The 18,492-nt window shown below is 37.1% G+C and overlaps 1 protein-coding gene across 1 annotated transcript in view; it reads right to left on the reverse strand.

Annotated features, from left to right (window-relative positions):
- Positions 1–18,492, reverse strand: part of SPATA16 (spermatogenesis associated 16) — a gene marked incomplete at both ends in the record, with an annotated part of 218,682 nt that overhangs the window by 86,775 nt on the left and 113,415 nt on the right. Inside the window, one exon of the mRNA XM_080821363.1 lies at positions 3,161–3,245. Coding sequence (XP_080677489.1) covers positions 3,161–3,245 — 85 coding nt within the window. The remainder of the gene's footprint in view (positions 1–3,160; positions 3,246–18,492) is intronic.

The raw sequence follows: 18,492 nt of genomic DNA on the forward strand, positions 1-18,492 counted from the left end.
ATGGTAGATTGGGTGGTAGAGCATCACTGTTTGGCAATATCCAAAAGCCCCTTTTGATTAGGACAGAATAAAGTCTAAGGAGGAAGATATATACATTTAAATTAAGATCAGGGAGAGGCAGGCTCACATAAGGAAGTATATAACTGGTGAGAAGGGTGTGGTGTGCTAATGTTGAGGGGTTTAGTTTACGGAATTTATCGGCAGGATAAAATTTCTAATTATGTTACTTCTTTTTATCTTAATATGTGTGACATTTTTAGATGTGCTTAAAATATTAGATTTCAGTGCTAAAATGATCTTCAAGAATAGAGCTTCTCAAACACTTTCTGCTAGTCATCTCTTATTTTCTAGTTGAAGTTCCTCTAGAAACTAATTTGCCTTAGGTTAGATAACTATTTGGTCTTAGAACTTAGACTGAATCAGATCCGACTTCCAAACAAGGGCTCTTTTCCAATATGCCAAGTTGCTTCAAATTAAAAGAGGAAAAGAAAAACTCAACACCCCAAAAATGAATAATCCAATTAAAAATGGGCAGGAGACACGAATAGACATTTTTCCAAAGAAGACGTACAGATGGCCAACAGACTATGAAAAGATGCTCAACATCACTTATCGTCAGGAAAATGCAAATCAAAACTACAGTAAGCTATCACCTCACACCTGTGGGCAAAAATGTGGAAAAAGGGGAAACCTTTTGCACTGTTGGTGGGAACGCAAACTGGTGTAGCGACTGTAGAAAACAGTATGGAGGTTCCTCAAAATATTAAAAATAAAATAAGGCTATGATCCAATAATCACACTACCAGATATTTACTACCCAAAGAATACAAAAATACTGATTTAAAGGATACATGGACCCTGATGTTAATAGCAACATTATCTACAATAGCAAAATTATGCAAGCAGCCCAAGTGTCCACTGAGTGATTAATGGATAAAGAAGAGGTGGTACATGTACACAATAGAACATTATTCAGCCATAAAAAGAATAAAATCTTGTCATTTGTAATGACATGGATGGAACTACAGAATATAATGAAAAGTGAAATAAGTCATTCAAAGAAAGATAAACACCATATGATTTTACTTATATGTGGAATTCAAGAAACAAAACAAACAAGCAAAGGAGAAAAAAAGAGAGAAAGAGAGAGGCAAACCATACTCAGCTACAGAGAATAAACTGATGGTTACCAGAAGGAAGGCAGGCGGGGGTTTTGGTTAAATAGGCGATGGGGATTAAAGAAATAATTAAAAAATAAAGAGAAAAGGAAAATACAAAGAGAAATATGTTTTTCTTATTTTTATTAATACAGAATAATTAGATAATAGTATTTGTTTTCCTCCTTTTTGTATAGCAAACATGCATGTATTGGTAAATGGAGATTATTTTCCTACTTTGAGGTAAAAAAATGGGGATATCAGTGTTTTTTGAAAACTAAAGGAAACAGGAAAAAATTATTTACAGCACATCTTAACTGGTTGCACTAACAATGGATCTATTTTTTTCTTAGTTCAATGTAGAAAACACAGTAAGTACTCAATGGTTATTTGTTTAGTGAATGAATAAATTAAATCAAACATTCATTTGAGACCTATTATATACCAAGCTTGCTGAATGTTGTATCTAATCCTTGAGATTCAACTCCTTTCCCACTTCTTTCCAGGAGCTTCTGAAATCCTTTAATAAAAAGTCTTCTTCCTTTATTGTATCTATAGCTCATATTATTTGATTATATTTTTACATCTAGCAATTCTTTATAACTATTTAATTACATGACTATAAGTAACTGCTACTGTTTTGCATGTTCCAGATTCCCTTAGGAAAGTTTTAAACTTAACAGCAGATTACTAAATTTTTTTGAGATTAAAACTTTGTTCACTAGAAGGCCATTTTTTTTTCCTCAAGTAATCACAGGTCTCAAATATAGTAGGACTAATATAAACCTTTATTTTTTATAGTTGGTAAACTGAGCTCCAAATATTTAGCTGGAGCCATATAAATTATTGAGCATTTTATATGATAAAACTAATCCTTTACGGTCTAATAAAGATAACACATGATATAGAGACAGAAAACTGGGGGCCAAGACATAGTAGTGAAAATATGGGGAAAATCAGGAAGCATCAAGACAATTGGTGATTATTTCTCACTTTCATATTTGTGTTTTATAAGATCTTATTCTAGTTGGTTTGGAAGGTTCATATTAAATTAAATTAAATCAAATCATCTTGAAGTATGAGGAATAAAAGGCCCCACAGAGTCTGGAAAGGAGAAGATACGGAGGAGGGTTTTGGCTTTTGTAGTGGATTTTCAAATATTTGAAAAAAATTTCATTTGGTAATGGGTTTCCTTTTGGTCCATGTTGCCCTACTGGGAACCACTGGTTTGAAGTTCTAGAACTTCTAGTTCTAGAAGTAAAAATCTACTTTACATGAAGAAAGCAGTTTAATAATTAGCAAATTGGATGTCATTTCTTGGAATTAAATGTGCTCTTTATTTTGGATCTATTTCAGCAAAAAGTTATTGGCAATTTGCTGAGAGCAGACAGGAAATTAATAGATTTGTGTGTTGTGAAGGAGATTGAACCAGCAAATTCTAAATTCTCTTTATAATTCTAAGAAAGCATGACTCTCTTCTTGAGATCTAATTGACCTTTGATGTGACTTCTTGTGGCCATTTTGAATAGTAAATGAGAAAAAAGATCTGCAGTTTGTTATTAGTTAGGTGTTCTAAACACTAAATATGCCCCAACAAATACAACCGATCTTTGCATTTTTCCTTTACTATGTAATTGGTATTACTTCCAGTGTATGCTTTTACAGGTCATAGATCAAGAAGAATCTGTGAAAATACAATGTTCATATTTTAAAGGATCATGTCATTATAGCAGCATGCTTGGGAAAATAGTTCCTGGGATGTCTAAAATTTATATTGGGTTGTAAAACTGAAGTATGGGGCAAGGATTAACAACCTTGAATTTTGCCCTCAAAATCAGTCACAGAAAATCTACTTCATTATAAATACATTACTACTGAGTAGTGTCCTTCGAACTGGTAAGGCCAGAGCTACCTTTTTCAGCAATCTTTTAAGCACCAATCCTTCATTTTGGTTCTAAAAATGAGATGGGCTCCTCCTCCCTAGTTGGGACATCATTTTTTACCTGCCAATACAGTTTGATGAGCTTGCTTATACACTGTTCACTTCCTCCGCAGAGCCAGAACATGTAGTCAGCAATCATGGCACTCCTAAGAACAAGGAAAATTAAAAACAAAACAAAGCAAGACAAATCACAAATTTATAGGGCAGAAGGAAAACCGTAACAGGTAATATATACAAATACTGAGGAAGAAGGTTGTGTAATATATAAATTTGACTAGATTAATATTAAGTAAAGCCCAAGCACATTTTAGACTGTAGAAAAGTAGGGTTGTTTTTGTTTTCTATTGTCCTTCTTTTAATCTAAACTAAGACTCTAAGAGAAGCAACCAGCTATTTGTCTTCCAGATGTTTTTTCTGCTTGTACAGTATAAGAATACTTGAAGACTATGAAGGAATGCATTGTTTCGGTTGCCCCTTATTAAGCTTCAGAGCATTTATAGAGCAACACATATTTTATGGACTCTAAAATGCCTTCAAACCTAGCATAGCATACATAGCTAACTATTGTATTGCTATTTAAGCATATCTCAGACTTTACCTGAATTAAAAATTATTCACCTCTGATTAAATTGGCCTTCTTAAATGTAAAAATAAAAAATTTACAATTCAACAAACACTCCCCTCCCCCAATTTCTGTGTTTAATTGAATTGGTTTTAGTATCTAGTATGTATGACCACTGAATTAGTCTTATTAAGCTGAGAGGATATTAAAAACTATTGTGCAATTGATATTAATTCATTGCTTAGCACCCTTTGGAAAAACAGTTTACTTTTATGGCTGTTTCTGCTAGGCCTCTCTATTTCTTTTCTCCAGAGATTCCAAATCCAATTAAATGTGACTAGAAGTAATTCCAAATTGTCACGTTAGCCAATTAAACATATAATAATCCTGTGTACCTAATCACTAGTACCAAAAGTTTATTTATTTAAGTGGAGCTATCACAGTGTACCCCTGAACGTTTTTCTTATCTTTGCCTGCAGATATGTGTTGTTTCTTGACATCATTGTAAATTGAATTAGGAATTTTCTTTCCCTAAATATAGGTTGTCTAAGGCACAGCAGCTATAAACTTACTATGGTACTCTGTTGGAAGAATTAAAATGTTTAGTTTCTTGCTCAGGACAGACAAAAATTAGGGCTTCAAAAAATAACAATGGAAAAAAATGCCACCATTTGGAGGGTTATTCTGCTCAATATATTTTTTTACACATGTGGCATTGGAAAGGAGCTGTCCACTGACATTTCAAAATAAATGACAATAATTTAGGAATAACTAATCTTTTAAGAATCCTTTTATATTTTTCAAAGCCCTAGTTTACTGATAAGATAAAGTGAGCTAGAAAGTATGATGTTGTATGAATATGTAAGATTTAGGAAAAAAAGTTATAAAAATTACAGACAAGAGGGGGCAAAAGTGAATTTCAAAATTTGCATTTGATAGAAACACTTGGAAAAATTTTCCTCTCATGACTACCTAAAAAGGAAGTCTACTTAGGTACCTGTCACCTAATAGAAATCCATTTAATAAATTCCGAATTTAGGAAATCAATGAAAAATGTAAAAAGTCTCACTCTCAAGACAGCACACACGTATTTATAGAAGTTGGGTACTCTTAGGTGATGACTTGATTTTGCACTCTGATTCCTCCTTCCGTTATCATTTGGATATATAGACATGGCTCAACAAACAGTGTTTAATGAGGAGACCAGCCATTAGTTAAATCAGGAGTGGGTATGATTTTCCTAAAAAGAGTCAGATAGTAAATAGTTTAGGCTTTGCGGGCCATGTGGTAACTTTGCCTTGTGGAGGGACCTATGGACACTAAGTGAACACATGAGTGGGGTTATGTTCCATAACTTTATTTCCAAAAATACATGGTACACTGTTTTTGGTATAGTTTGACTAACTCTATATAAATTAGGAGGTTGAGCAACAGGTGGCAAGCATTGATAAAATTGTCAGTCAAGAGTTAGGCACCAGCTTCTATATATTCTGGCCACAGATTCCCTTAAATATTTCAGTCTACTGTTTTCTTTTTAGGGACAATGTATACAATGTACTAAGATTACTGTGCAGAGTTCAAGAAGGAAACTTTACAATTCTGAAACATGCAAAAACTGTAAAAGATGATCCTGGGTGGTAAGTACAGAGGCTTAAGTAAAAGCTAAATTGATAGTTTCTATCATGTTAGTGATTGTCATTCTTAGATTGGAATAATTGCTAGGGAAGAGAGATCATGACAGTGGGTTTCTAGAGCTTTCCTGCATTTTTAATGCTTTCGGTGATTTAGTTTTGAGTAAAATTAGAAGTTATAGTATTTTTTATTAATGTTTTCTAAAAGTTGCTCTTACTGTAATGATGTGTTGTCAAATTGCTACATTCTTAAATATGATTTTATTACACCTGGGGGCTCACGTCTTTTTCCAAAGGAACATATCTCCCAATTTATATTGAAACAAGTGAAGAATTAAGGTTCATTGAAATTTATTACTTGCCCTCAGGGAAGCACAATTACTATAATAGTAAAAAGATACTAGTATTAAATAACAAAGTATGGTTTCAGAAAGCTACATGTTTGCTAATATATTTTTCATAAGTATAACTTATTTCTCTTAATGTTAGAACACAATTTATATTGTAGTTGCTTCAGCCCCATTTTCTTCCCATTGGAAGTGGCATTTGTGTTTTCACCACCCACCTTCCTTTGTCTGGTTCCCTATCATAGGTTTGCCCTACAGCTTAGCCTCTATAAATCAGTATAAAATTCAGTGGAAGAACATAACATTATACCATGCAGTATCTGTGAGGCAGGACGCAGGGGTTTCTCATCATGCTGAATTTATAAAGGGCAAGGATAATTAATTAATCAACTCAGAGCATCTATAAGGAGTCAAGTACCTTGTGGGATCCTGGTTCTGGCAGACTCACCTGACGAACCGAATGTAAACATTAACCATCACTCTTCCTACTTCCTTTACATATCTCTGTTTACCTTTAGACCAGTGTCCTGGAGGCTAGTCAGTGTGATTCAATGTTGCTGTAAATGTGTTTGTTTCATTGTCATTATTCTATTCAAATTACTTTCATTAGTCTACTGAATATTGTAGCTCCACTGGACCTGGAGGATCATGTTAGCCAATCCATGTTAGCCCATGTGACAGTGGGTGGCTTCATCTCTGTTCCTTTTGAGCCTTTACTCATGCTAAGCACCAGGTTAAGCATTTTACATAGCAGAGTGTGAACTCCATCCACCCACCCATCCACACTTCCGCATCAGATCTCATCCTACCCATGAAACTGCTCCAGTAATTCATTCTCTCTCTCTCATTTCTTTTCTTTTTCCCTTTTCCTTTTTTTCTTTTCTCCTGGAGCTTTTGTACCAGCACACAAAAATGCTGTTGTTTCTGCCATCTTAAAACAAAATATCCCCAAAGCCTCTCGATCTGCTTCCCTTCCAGTAGTCATCTTAATTCTTTCCTTCTACACAAACAATAAACAACAACAAGCCCACAGAAACTCCTTGAGAAAGCTGTATGTACTCCTTATCTTTAATTTCTTTCTTCCTGCTCTCTCCTAACTCACTCCAGCAAGGTTTTCATTCTGCTACTTCACTGAAACTGTTATGGTCAATGCTGCTATTGGATTCCTTGGTGCTAAAACAGTGGTTCAATTCTCAGTCTGCATTTTGCATGCACTCTCAGGTGTAAGGGATGCAATTGCTTATCCCTCTTCCAGTGTATACTTTCCACTTGGGATAACAACACTGTTCTTTCCGGTTTCCCTCTACCTTACTGGTTGGTCTTTTCAGTCTCCTTTTCTGGTATCCTCTCATCTTCCTGGATTTCTACTACAAGGGCACAATGCTTGGACCCCTTCTTTCTCTTTCTATACACAATCCCTTTGGGATCTCACCAGTTTCGTGGCTTTAAATACGGTCTATGGGTTGACAAACCTTACATATATATCCTGAACTTAAATCTCATTTTGGATCTCGAGACTTGTAGGAATTGTCTTCTTCACATCTCTACGTGGGTACCCAATAGGTATTCCAAGCTCAATATTTCTATACCCGAGATTCTAATGCTTTTTATTTTCCCTCCCCCAATCTCTAATAGCCTTCTTCACCCATCCAGTTTCTAAGGCCAAAGAAATTAAAATTAGTGCCGCTGAGCAGATCACTACTGTGCTTAAAACTGCAAAGGTTTCTTGTCTCACTCAGAGTAAAAACTAGTTTCGTATGTATGTATGTATGTACGTATTTTTCGGAAATCTCCTACTTTATTTGAATAGGATGTTCAGCCAATTCTCCTAGGATTTCTATTACTTACTAGATAAAAACTAGTTTTTAAAATGGCATTTGAGCCCTCTGTCATCTGGTCTGTGACCTCGTTTCCGATTTACTCTGCTCCAGACAAGCTGTCTCCTCTGCTGTTGCTCAAAAAGAACAGGTACACTATTGCCTCTGGGATTTTTGCATTTGACAGTTGCTGTTCCAGGGTGTTTTTCTCTAGACAACCCCTGACCTCCTTATTCATCTACCTTTAGGTCTTTATCAGATATTTTCTCAGTGAGGACTACCCTGACCACATTCTAATACTATCCATACCAAAGCCTAAAATATTTACTCTCTGGATCTTTCCTGGAATACAAACTTCCTGAGGGTTGGAGTTTTGTCCCTTTTATTCACCGCTCTATCCCCACTGCCTAGAACAGTGTTGGTGTGGTACTCACACAATAAATATTTGTTGAACTAATGACCACATGTTCTCTAATTTTTTGAAGTCAAAAAAATTGAATTCTTGTTATAAAAACTGAGGGCTATAGAGTTACATAGCTTACTAGGATTCTACTAGAAGGAGTCTGACCCTGGATTACCTCACTGCTCGTATTTAACAATGCTTTTGTTTCAGAGGTGGTGCAAGAATGGAGTGACAGGGTGGGCTTGCCCAATGTAGAATCCAACATTTAGCTCACAAAAGGGTTGAATAAATGTTAATGGATGCTAATGTAATTTTTACATAAATTAAAGAGAGAAGGTACCAGGAAGCATATTAGCCTAGTGTGTTGTATCTAAAATTATTTTCTAATGTGATGCCTTCAGTGATGTGTCAACAACTGTGGTTTCCCTGCAAGCCTACTACATTCTTCTTCCGATATGATATTTGAGTTCATTTTAGAAAAGTATTTTCTGAAGACACATTTAATTTACTTAATATATCTGTTAAATGTGAAAGGGTCAAAATCTGGCTTTTAAATATATATGTATCTAAAACAAAAGATCTTTGTGTCATAGCTCAGCTTATTGTGAATCAAATCCCATTCCTACCAAACAGCAAATACACAATGCAAGAATTTGACATGTTATTATTAATAAGGTAGGTACCAGTTTTGCTTTTCAAATTAATACCATACAAGGATCACAATGTTTAAGCATTTTCATGCCAGGTGATTTTACAGATTGAATATTTCTAAATAGACTGTGTAGTTCTAAGGTTATGAGAGTATACTACTGGCAGTTCTCAAGACCTATCCCCATATTCACAATCTGTAACATTTCTACTCAGTGTGGCCACTTGGTGGTGTCAAACAATAAGATATGGGTAAACAAAAGAAAATCACAGCACACAATCAGCTGTGTGTTCTCCTAAGGCTGACCGGCTGGGACCTTGAAAAGTCATTCGTTGTTCATCACCTTGCCTTTAGGCAGGATCACACTTAAACCTTTCAAATGAGGCTGATGAGAATCTATTCTGTTTTAAAGACCTCTACAGAAGGACATTGCTCTGTTTTCCTCACTGATTCCTTAGCTTCACAGCCATAAATAGTCTTCTGCAGTTTTAGTCTGCTGGTTTCAGTTCTAGTCTCCAGGGTTAATGCAACCAAACTAGACCTTATTCTCTGAGTAGCCGTTCTACATATCCTCACAATTTTTTTTAAATCTCTCTTCCCCAGGTTAATTAATTAACCCCAGTTGCTTTAATCTTTCTCCATGGGTCCTCCTTGCTTGACATTGGTCAGTTTCATGATTATCTTTTCAACTTGGTTGAGTTCCTCCTTTTCTTCCTCCTACACTCAGAAACTGAGCTCTCTCAAGAGTCTAAGGATAATCTTATGGTGTTTGTATGCAGCCATTTCACTAATGTCATGGTATAGATAATTCTTAGAAGTGCGTCTATTAGATAGTTCTAACTAAAGAATCCTTCCCTATTATCAACATACTTAGGAGTTTGTTTCCTTTTTCCTATACTGAAAAAAGCTAAAGAACATCTGTATGGGCATGTTGTTAATTTAGATTCATTAATATTGATTAAAGTGTATATTCCTTTTGAATACAAATATACACTAATATTGAATAGATTACATTCTGATCAGGAGGAGAACCAAACCATCAAATCCACTTAAGCAAACACACACACACACACACGCACACACACGAAGCTTCTTTTTGCAGGCCCATGTATTTTCCACACAGCAAGTAGCCACAGTGATCTTTAAAAACTATGTAAATATAAAATACCTCAAATAGAATCCAAGCTCCTTCTGTGGTCTACTAATCTTGTAATAGGCTGCCCTTGTTTTCCTCTTCAACACATGTTCTGTCACCCTCTAGTCAAGTGTGGTTTATTCAGTTGCTCAAAGCAAATATGAATTTTCCTGCCTCGGGGCATTTGCATATTAGGTGCCTCCCACCTGGAATCTATTCCTTCCATTTTTGCCTGGCTGCTGCTTCTCAAGATTTGGACCTTTTGGCTTTAGCTTAAACACTGGTGACCATTTCAGTGAGCCCTTCTCTGACCACTCTGTGTAAATAAGTCTGCCTTACCATCCCTCAACCATTTTCTTGCATTAAGTCTCATATTTTGTAATTACTAGTTCGTTTACCTATTACCTTCTTTTCCTAGTATGCCCAGTATGGTAACCACCAGCCATATGTGGCTATTTGTATTTTAAAAGAATTAAAATTAAAATTTAAAATCCAGTTCTCAGGTATATAGGCACATTTCAGGCACTCACTAGCCACACATGGCTAGTGGCTACTATGTTAACTGGCACAGAACATCTCCATCAACAATGGGACTTTAGTGGCAACACAGCTCTGGACAGTAAGCCACAGTGCCTGCCAGTACAGTGCCTCATACAATACCTGGTAAATAGCAGGTGGCTGTGACGGTTGATTTTATGTGTCAACTTAACTGAGCCACAGGGTGCCCAGATGTTTTGTTGAACATGATGTCTGTGGAAGTGTTTCTGGGTCAAATGTTCAATGAAATTAACATTTGAAAATGTACACTGAGTAAAGCAGATTGTTCTCACTGATGTGGATGTGGCGTATCTGATCCACTGAAGGCCAGAATACAACAAAAAGGCTGAGTAAGGGAGAATTCCCTTTCTGATTGTTGTTGATTTGGGATGTCAGTTTTCTCCTGCCCTTGGACTTGAGCTTGGATTGGAACTTACACCATCAGCTCCCCAGGTTCTCAGGCCTTTGGCCTCAGACTGGAACAAAACTTCTGGCTCTCCTGAATCTCCAGCTTGCCAAACGACAGATTTTAGTACTTCTTAGGCTCCATAATTGCATGAATCCATTCCATATATTTATACCTCCTATTGGTTCTGTTTCTCTGGAGAACCTTTATTAATACAGTGCTCAATCGCTTATAGAATAACATATAATAACAAAATAATAATAATAAATAATAACAAAAGCAGCTTTTGTTTGCACTTTGCTCTGGTTATCCTTTCCCCCACTCCACTACCCCTAGTCATTTGGTTTTCATCAGGAAACCTTATGGTTTTCATCAGCCCTTATAGTGTTCTCAGTTCACGTATTTCAGTGGTTGATGAGCATTGAAGGAATTATACTTTGGTCTATCTTTGGAACGTGTCTATCTCTGTGCCTAATTGCCTAGTTCTAATAGCTGAGAGTTGCCCCTGACACCAAATCTCTAGCTTTTGCAGACCAAATCTAGTTAATGTGTTTCTGCCTTGACTGCAACTCCAGATTTTTATATACTGGGGTTCTAGCTTGATCATGCTTGATCCTGCAAGATGGCCTAGCAGTGGATAATAGTTTTTTTTTAAGTTCCCTGCCTGCCTCTAGTCTGGAATTTCAAACACTGTCTGCCTCTAGATTCTCAATTTATAGCAACAAAACCCAATAATAATAGCATTATTATTACTATTTGTAACAACAAACAGTATTTATAGAGTGCTTACCATACATATAGTAAGTGCTTTTACAACTCATTTAATTCTTGAAACCAAGCTATGAAATGAGTTTTGAAACCAAGCTATGAAAGTGAGTTTCTTTAAATTGAGGAGGTTAATTTCCAAAAAGTTGACAGCAGAATCAGGATTCAACCAGATATATTTGTCATCAAATGTTGGTCTCTTAACCATGGTCCTGTACTACTTCCATTCTTTACTGTGCATCTTTTACAAGACTCTATTATCTTTTGTTGGACTTCCCTGATGCTAATTTCTTGCCAACCTGTTGACTACTGGAACACTCTCTAAAAACCATATTCCTGTGGCTAAGTGTGTGTGGGGGGCATGGTTATTATTGCCGAATGCCTGGTCCTCCTCCCCTATTGCCATCCCATGCTTGTCTCACTAGCAGTCATGTCGTTGTGTTATTTCTGGCTTATTAATCTGATACAGTCAACTTTCCTTCCCTGGCCATGTCAAAAGATGTATCGTTACTTCTATAGAAAATATATGTCTGCTTGAAGAGGTCTAGATGGATGGAACTCATCTTGGATTATATATGAAGGTTTGATACTGATTTTGATTTTTTTTTTAGCCAAATATGGTTACTCAACATTGTCAGCAAATGTTTATTATGTTTATTACAATAGGCAAGGTTGGGAGCCATGGTCACATGGAAATGTATGAAGACATGATACTGACCTTTATGAGATGCCAAATTAACTACTGCTATAACAATATTTGAGAAGCATTAATAAAATATAAGGCAGTTTTATAGCCATAAAGAATAATGCAAATGTTAAATATGTAATGTTAACTAACAAGTACACAACAGAGAGGGGGGAAGTGAATACTCTTGGCTGTAATTGACTGACAGCCCTGAGGCCTGATTATGGTTAGCACTAATTTAAAGTGATGATGAAGAAAAGGGAGGTCTTGTTTTTGTTTTTTGTTTGTTTGTTTTTATTTTTCAGAGATATATCACATGGAAGGGCTTTGAACATAGAAAGTATAATACAAGATGTGGGGAGAAACAGGATCTGTGTAAAAGAAGAAAGACCAGAAAATTATGTTTCAGACAGGTTATGGTAGGCTTTGGATTCCAGGCAGATGAATTTTAATTTTTGTCTTATAGATGTTGGGGAACAACTGAAGGATTTTTGGCAGGAAGAACAACATGAAAACTTCTAGTTCAAAAACCTTGGTCATTGCTGGTTTTCTATTCTGTGATGGGGGTGGGGAGCATCTTATCCAGCCAAGATCTCTCAGACTTATGTTTAGCAGGGACAAAGACAGTCTGTAGCCATACTGGGAGCATTCCTTGGGTTTCTTCTTTTATATGGGTTTAAAAGCAGTGTCCCTTGAAATCTGGACCTACTTAGTTTCCAGGATGAAGAAGAAGGTCTGAGAAACCAGGGTCCTGATAGGGCCATATGATATTGAAAGGGGGTCTGAGTACATGTTATTATTAGGTTCATATTTGCATACTTCATGAATTCTTTCATTCCACAAAGATGGAGATTCTAAGATGAGTATGCTATTTCCTATCATTAGGGTCTAATGGAGATGCAAACGTACACAGATAATTATATCACAATGAGTAAAGTAGAATAATTGATATATACACTAATGCAGTTGAGAGGGTTGTGTTAGGGAGGCAGACCTTGAGGAGATGAAAGCCTGGATCAGCCTAACATGCTGAACAGGAGTTAGTCAAACAAAGGGACAGTGAGACTGAGAAGGGCATCCTAGGCATAGCATACAACTTGAACACAGGTTTGGAAGTTAGAAGTAGGAGGAACGCCGCAACATGATCAGCTTTCTGAGTTTAGAGCAGGCAAAGAAAGCACTGAGAAGGCACAAAGGAGCATGGATTTTAGCTTGTGGATTTTAAACATAGAACGACACAGAAAGTTCTATGGTTTAGAGAGAGAATCTTGGCAACTCTGTAAAGGACACATTTGAGGGCGAGAAGACTGGAAGTGGGAGGTCACTGAAAGAGTTCTGAGAGACAATGAATGAGCTTTAACTAGGCAGCGACAGCAGGCAAAGGGGAAATTGAAATATTGGCACCATTACTTAGGGAAAAGTCAAATGGCAAAGGCAAATGAGAAGGAATTTGCATACTTAAATATGGTGACATTCCAGGCCCTGTGGCGACCTGGTGTCAGACACTAGGGGCTGTTCCCAGAGAGGCATATCCTATTAAAGAAAAACCTAAAGATGAATTCTTTCCTTTTCCAGATGAATGGAAAGTATCTGATTCTCAAGAAAATCATAAATAATGATAAAACAATAAAGGGTTTGGCCTGAAGCCAGAAGTATAACTATTGGATAGAGACTGGTATCACAAACCGGTATCAACTTAGGTGATGTTCTGCCCTGACTCCCTGAAAAGCGCTGATGGAGCCCTATAAACCTGAGGAGTTTTCTTGGTGCTCATTCTTGAAGGTTTCCTTCTGGAGCATTCCTCTAGGGAATGTTCCTGCCAGTGGAAATGTCTCCCATCTCACCATATCCCAGGTCACTCTTCCATGACCAAGAATTGAACCCCCATCCTTGGAACATTTCTTTACCAGCAGAGGGCGCCCTCGCCTTTTGGTATTTGTGAAAATTCAGAACGGGTTTCTCTAACCTTGAATAGGATTACAAAGTTTTATCCAACTTTTTGCGGGATCAAAGGAAGGGGCAAAATTAGGAAAAAACAAGGCATGTCATCCTGAAAAGGGGCAAAAGCTAGAGGATAGCCTGGCTATACAAAACCAGGCAATCCTGAATCTAATTTTGCTTTCAGTAGTTCACACCAGCAGTTTCTAAAGCCAATATAAAATGTAAAACAGTTGGAAAAAGGAGTATACAGAGCAGAAAATAAACCCATTCACAGCAGAGGAACAGCTTTCAGTAAAAGTGGCCAGAACTAATTCTTGTTAGTCCCAAGAAGAAGGAAAAAGTACAGTCTTAGTGCTTGCCGTTCTCTCTCTCCATCTCTGCTTGGGTATGAGTCTCAGAATATATAGAGATTATACATTCTGATAGAACATCCTGATTATTTAGCAGATTGTGTAACTGGACTGCAACAAAAAAACTCCGCTGCCTATTTCTTGAGAGCCAGAGACCTACAGGTAAAGATGGAGAAAGTGAGCTAAAGAGTGAGCAGCAGGCAAGGGCAGATTTCAGTATGGTAGAGTGGTTTTTTGGGACTTGTAATTAATTTTCCAATTGAAACAAAGTATAAATACTCTCTGGTGAGGTTTTCAAGGCAGCCTACAGACACCCATTTAAACCAGCTTACTGAAATGATATATATTTAACAGTTATGCAATGTTTTAACTAATAAAATAAAACAGCAGTGTTTTACTAATAAGACCAAATAAAAGAGTAAAGTAACTTAATACACCTGAATTTTTAATTTTTTTTATTTTTAAAGATTTTATTGATTAATTTGAGGGAAAGAGCACAAGCAGGGAAAGCAGCAGAGAGAGAAGGAGAGGTAGATTCCCTGCTGAGCAGGATCATGACCTGAGCCCAAGGCAGTCGCTTAACTGACTGAGCCACCCAGGTGCCCCAATACATCTGACTTTTTAACTGAATAGAAATAGGTTTCATTTTCAGTGTTTCTCAATAGTGGTCACTCTTGGCAATTTTAGGTGGTTCCATTTTGTGTTGTGTGCGTCTGTCCTGGGCTCCGCGGGAGGGTCAGCATCTCCAGGCACCCTATTCTACATGTCAATATTGATTGCCAGTTACTTTGACAAACTCAAACATACTCACCCACTTCCCATGACAAAGAGGGTCTGAAAACCACTCAGAGAGGGTTATTGAAATTCTGGAAGGGAATCATAGGTACTTAGGTTGATGGGACAGATTTTAAAGGTTTTTTGTTTTTTTTTTTTTAGATTGAGTTTTATTTGCTTCATAATAGTTCTTAGCTGAGATCATATTATCAAGAGCATTTTCCTTATCTGTCTTGAGCAGGATAACAAAAACGACAAGCCAGAAGACTGCTGGAAGTTTCTATTCGGTTAAAAATTCAGGTGTATTAAATCATTTTACTCTTTTGTTTGTTTTTATTTTATTAGTAAAACTTTACAGAACTGTTAAATGTACATTATTTTAGTAAACTGTAGTTTAAATGGGTGTCTGTAGGCTGCCTTGAAAACCTTACCACAGTGTCTGTATACTTTGGTTCTTTTTTTTTTTTTTTTAAGATTTTATTTATTTATTTGACAGAGAGATCACAAGTAGGCAGAGAGGCAGGCAGAGAGAGAGGAGGAAGCAGGCTCCCTGCCAAGCAGAGAGCCTGATGAGGAGCTCGATCCCAGGACCCTGGGATCATGACCTGAGCTGAAGGCAGAGGCTTTAACCTACTGAGCCACCCAGGTGCCCCTGTATACTTTGGTTCTAATGAAAAATGGATTCCAATGTTGGAAGAGTATGTATATCTTAGAAAAGTTCCCTGAGGTGTAAAAACTGAAGCACCAAGTAGGGATCCCAAAAGAAAAGGAAAGGTGGGGGGAATATTGTTTGCATGATCCTATGTAAAGGCTGAACCCAGGCTATGGAGCCAGGTCTCTTACTCTTTTGTAACTTGCTTGACCGTATACATGTTGCTTAATCCTAACAATCTATGGTCCATCTCTAGAACAGAGATTATTTTTTTTTAAAGATTTTATTTTTTTGACAGACAGAGATCACAAGTAGGCAGAGAGAGAGGAGGAAGCAGGCTCCTCGCCAAGCAGAGAGCCCAAAGTGGGGCTCCATCCCAGGACCCCAAGATCACCACCTGAGCCGAAGGCAGAGGCTTTAACCCACTGAGCCACCCAGGCGCCCCGAACAGATTATTTTAATAATACCTACATTCTGGAGTTGTGTATGTGTGTGTGCGTGTGTGTGCACATAATAATATATGTAAAACAACTGGAAATCTATGAAATAATCTACAAATTTCAGGTTGATACCCTTATTATTAACATGATTTTTGCCAACCTGAGGGCGAATGTGGGGGGGGGGGTGGTGAGGGTCAGAAGTTGAGTCAGATGCTCCCACCTCAGGCAAGCTCGGTTCCCCTCCTGCAAGGATAGGGGTGGTGTGAGAGAAGGTCAGAATAAACTGCATGTAAGCAGGAAGAGAGGCTCAGGATACCTGGGGAATGTCCTCATAAGAATATGGTTATATTTGTTACATGGGATACTTGGCACTTAAATGGATCTTTGAAACAATTTATATGAAGCATTCTCAATTTAATCCAAATAGGAAAACCGCCACAACAAAACACCATCACCACCACCACCACTAACAAAACCTTTTTGTGAAAATCCCATGAAGATACAATAAGGAGTGTGTTCTCCAAATGTTAACAGCTCACTGGTGGAGGACCCGCTCACTCTTCCAAGATAGCGAAAGGGCTATAAAAATAACATGTAAGCATTTGCTGATTTTGTGAGTGATACATATTCAGGGTGGATATTGGCAAAATTATGTGTTCAGATTTGCTTTTCACACTTTTCTAGATCCCTTTAAACAGTCCATGCCTCTGTTGTGGCATCTCTTTTCTTATTTTCCAATGTAGTCTGTCCGTGATCTGGCCAGTAAAGATCCTCAACAATAAAAACCACCTTCACCTGTTCTCAACTCACCATTACAGGATTCAACTTTTCCCTTTCTCAGTATTCCTTAATTCAAGCATATCCATTCTTCTTCTCATCTAGAGATAAACAGGTAACTTGTAAGGCATCAGAAAAATCCTCTGCCCCGAAAATGTTTCTCTCAATGACTTGTTGTATCATAAAATGACACTTTGTCTCTTCTTTAGGTCGAAGGATTAAATGGCACTGCGAGTTTATATTTTCTCTGAAGGTGAAGGCACTATCATTCATTAATAACTTGTGAGAAGTTATTTTCATCATATTAATAGAAAGGCAATACAGCACAGGGATTAAGAATGCAGACATGGAAATTTGATTGCCTTTATTTGAATCCCAGTGCTGTCATTTGCTATCTTTATGACTTTGGACAAGTTTCTTAACCTTTCTGTGCCTCAGTTTCCTTATATTACCATGCAGATAATAATAGTTGTCAATCTGACAGGATTGTCAGAAGGATTAAATGTTCTATTACATGTAATGCACACAGAACAATAGAGTACATGAGTACTTGGGAAGCACTCAATAAGTGTTAGCTTGCAAATTATTATTCTGCCCGGGCATTAATACTGATATTTAGGAAAATTGAATACACATTGCTTCATCGAGAAGCTTGTATCCAAACAGACTTGTTTAAATTGCTTCAAAAGTATTTCAGTTTTCTAGGTTGTTATTAACGCTTCTTTCTTTCTTTAAAAGACTTATAAAAGCTTGTCACTAACATAGGTGGTGTAGTTGTGTGAGCCTACAGTGAGAATGCCACTCTCTTGGTGCAGCCTTCTCGAACCCTTAATACTTAAATCTTCTTGCAGTTCACCCTGTCACACATTTTGCTTGTAAGCCTTCCGTTAGAGCCCTTTAACTGTCCTTTGTTGATTAGTTATTGGTTTTCTTTAAAAGCATCTCTGATATAGTACAGTTTTGTGGAGGGCAGGGATCATGTCTCATTCATCATTATGAATTCACCAGAAATTTGCACATTGTAGGCACTTGTTACATGATTATTAAATGAATGAATAGTTGAAAGATCCATAAGGGCAGAGTTTTTTGAAGGTTCATTCATTGCTGTATCCACAAGCATTTAAAACAGCAACTGGCCAATAGTAGGTCATCAATAAATACTTGCTGATAATCTGGTTAAGTGAAAGATGGGACAGATGTGCTGTTGAAGTTAAAATAGGATTCTGTATATAAAACCAAATTTTCCACTGAATTAAGATCTATTCCTCCAGAAAAAAAAAAAGTATATTGGAGAAGCAGGCTATGGTACACAGAGTAGGACATTTGTTTCTTCCTTTGGAGCTGTTTCTCTGCAGGTAGGGGAGGGCAGTAATGTCATCCATTAGCTCTATTCTTCTGTCACTAGCCATAGCTACTCCCTCATTCCCTCCCTCATTCATTCAAACAAAAGCTATTGACCATTTGGTACATGAAGGACACTGTGGCTGATGACGGTAGCATGAAGCAGGAAGGGTACTCAAAG

The sequence above is a fragment of the Martes martes genome, assembly GCF_963455335.1.
Source record: "Martes martes genome assembly, chromosome: 1".
Lineage (NCBI taxonomy): Eukaryota > Metazoa > Chordata > Mammalia > Carnivora > Mustelidae > Martes > Martes martes.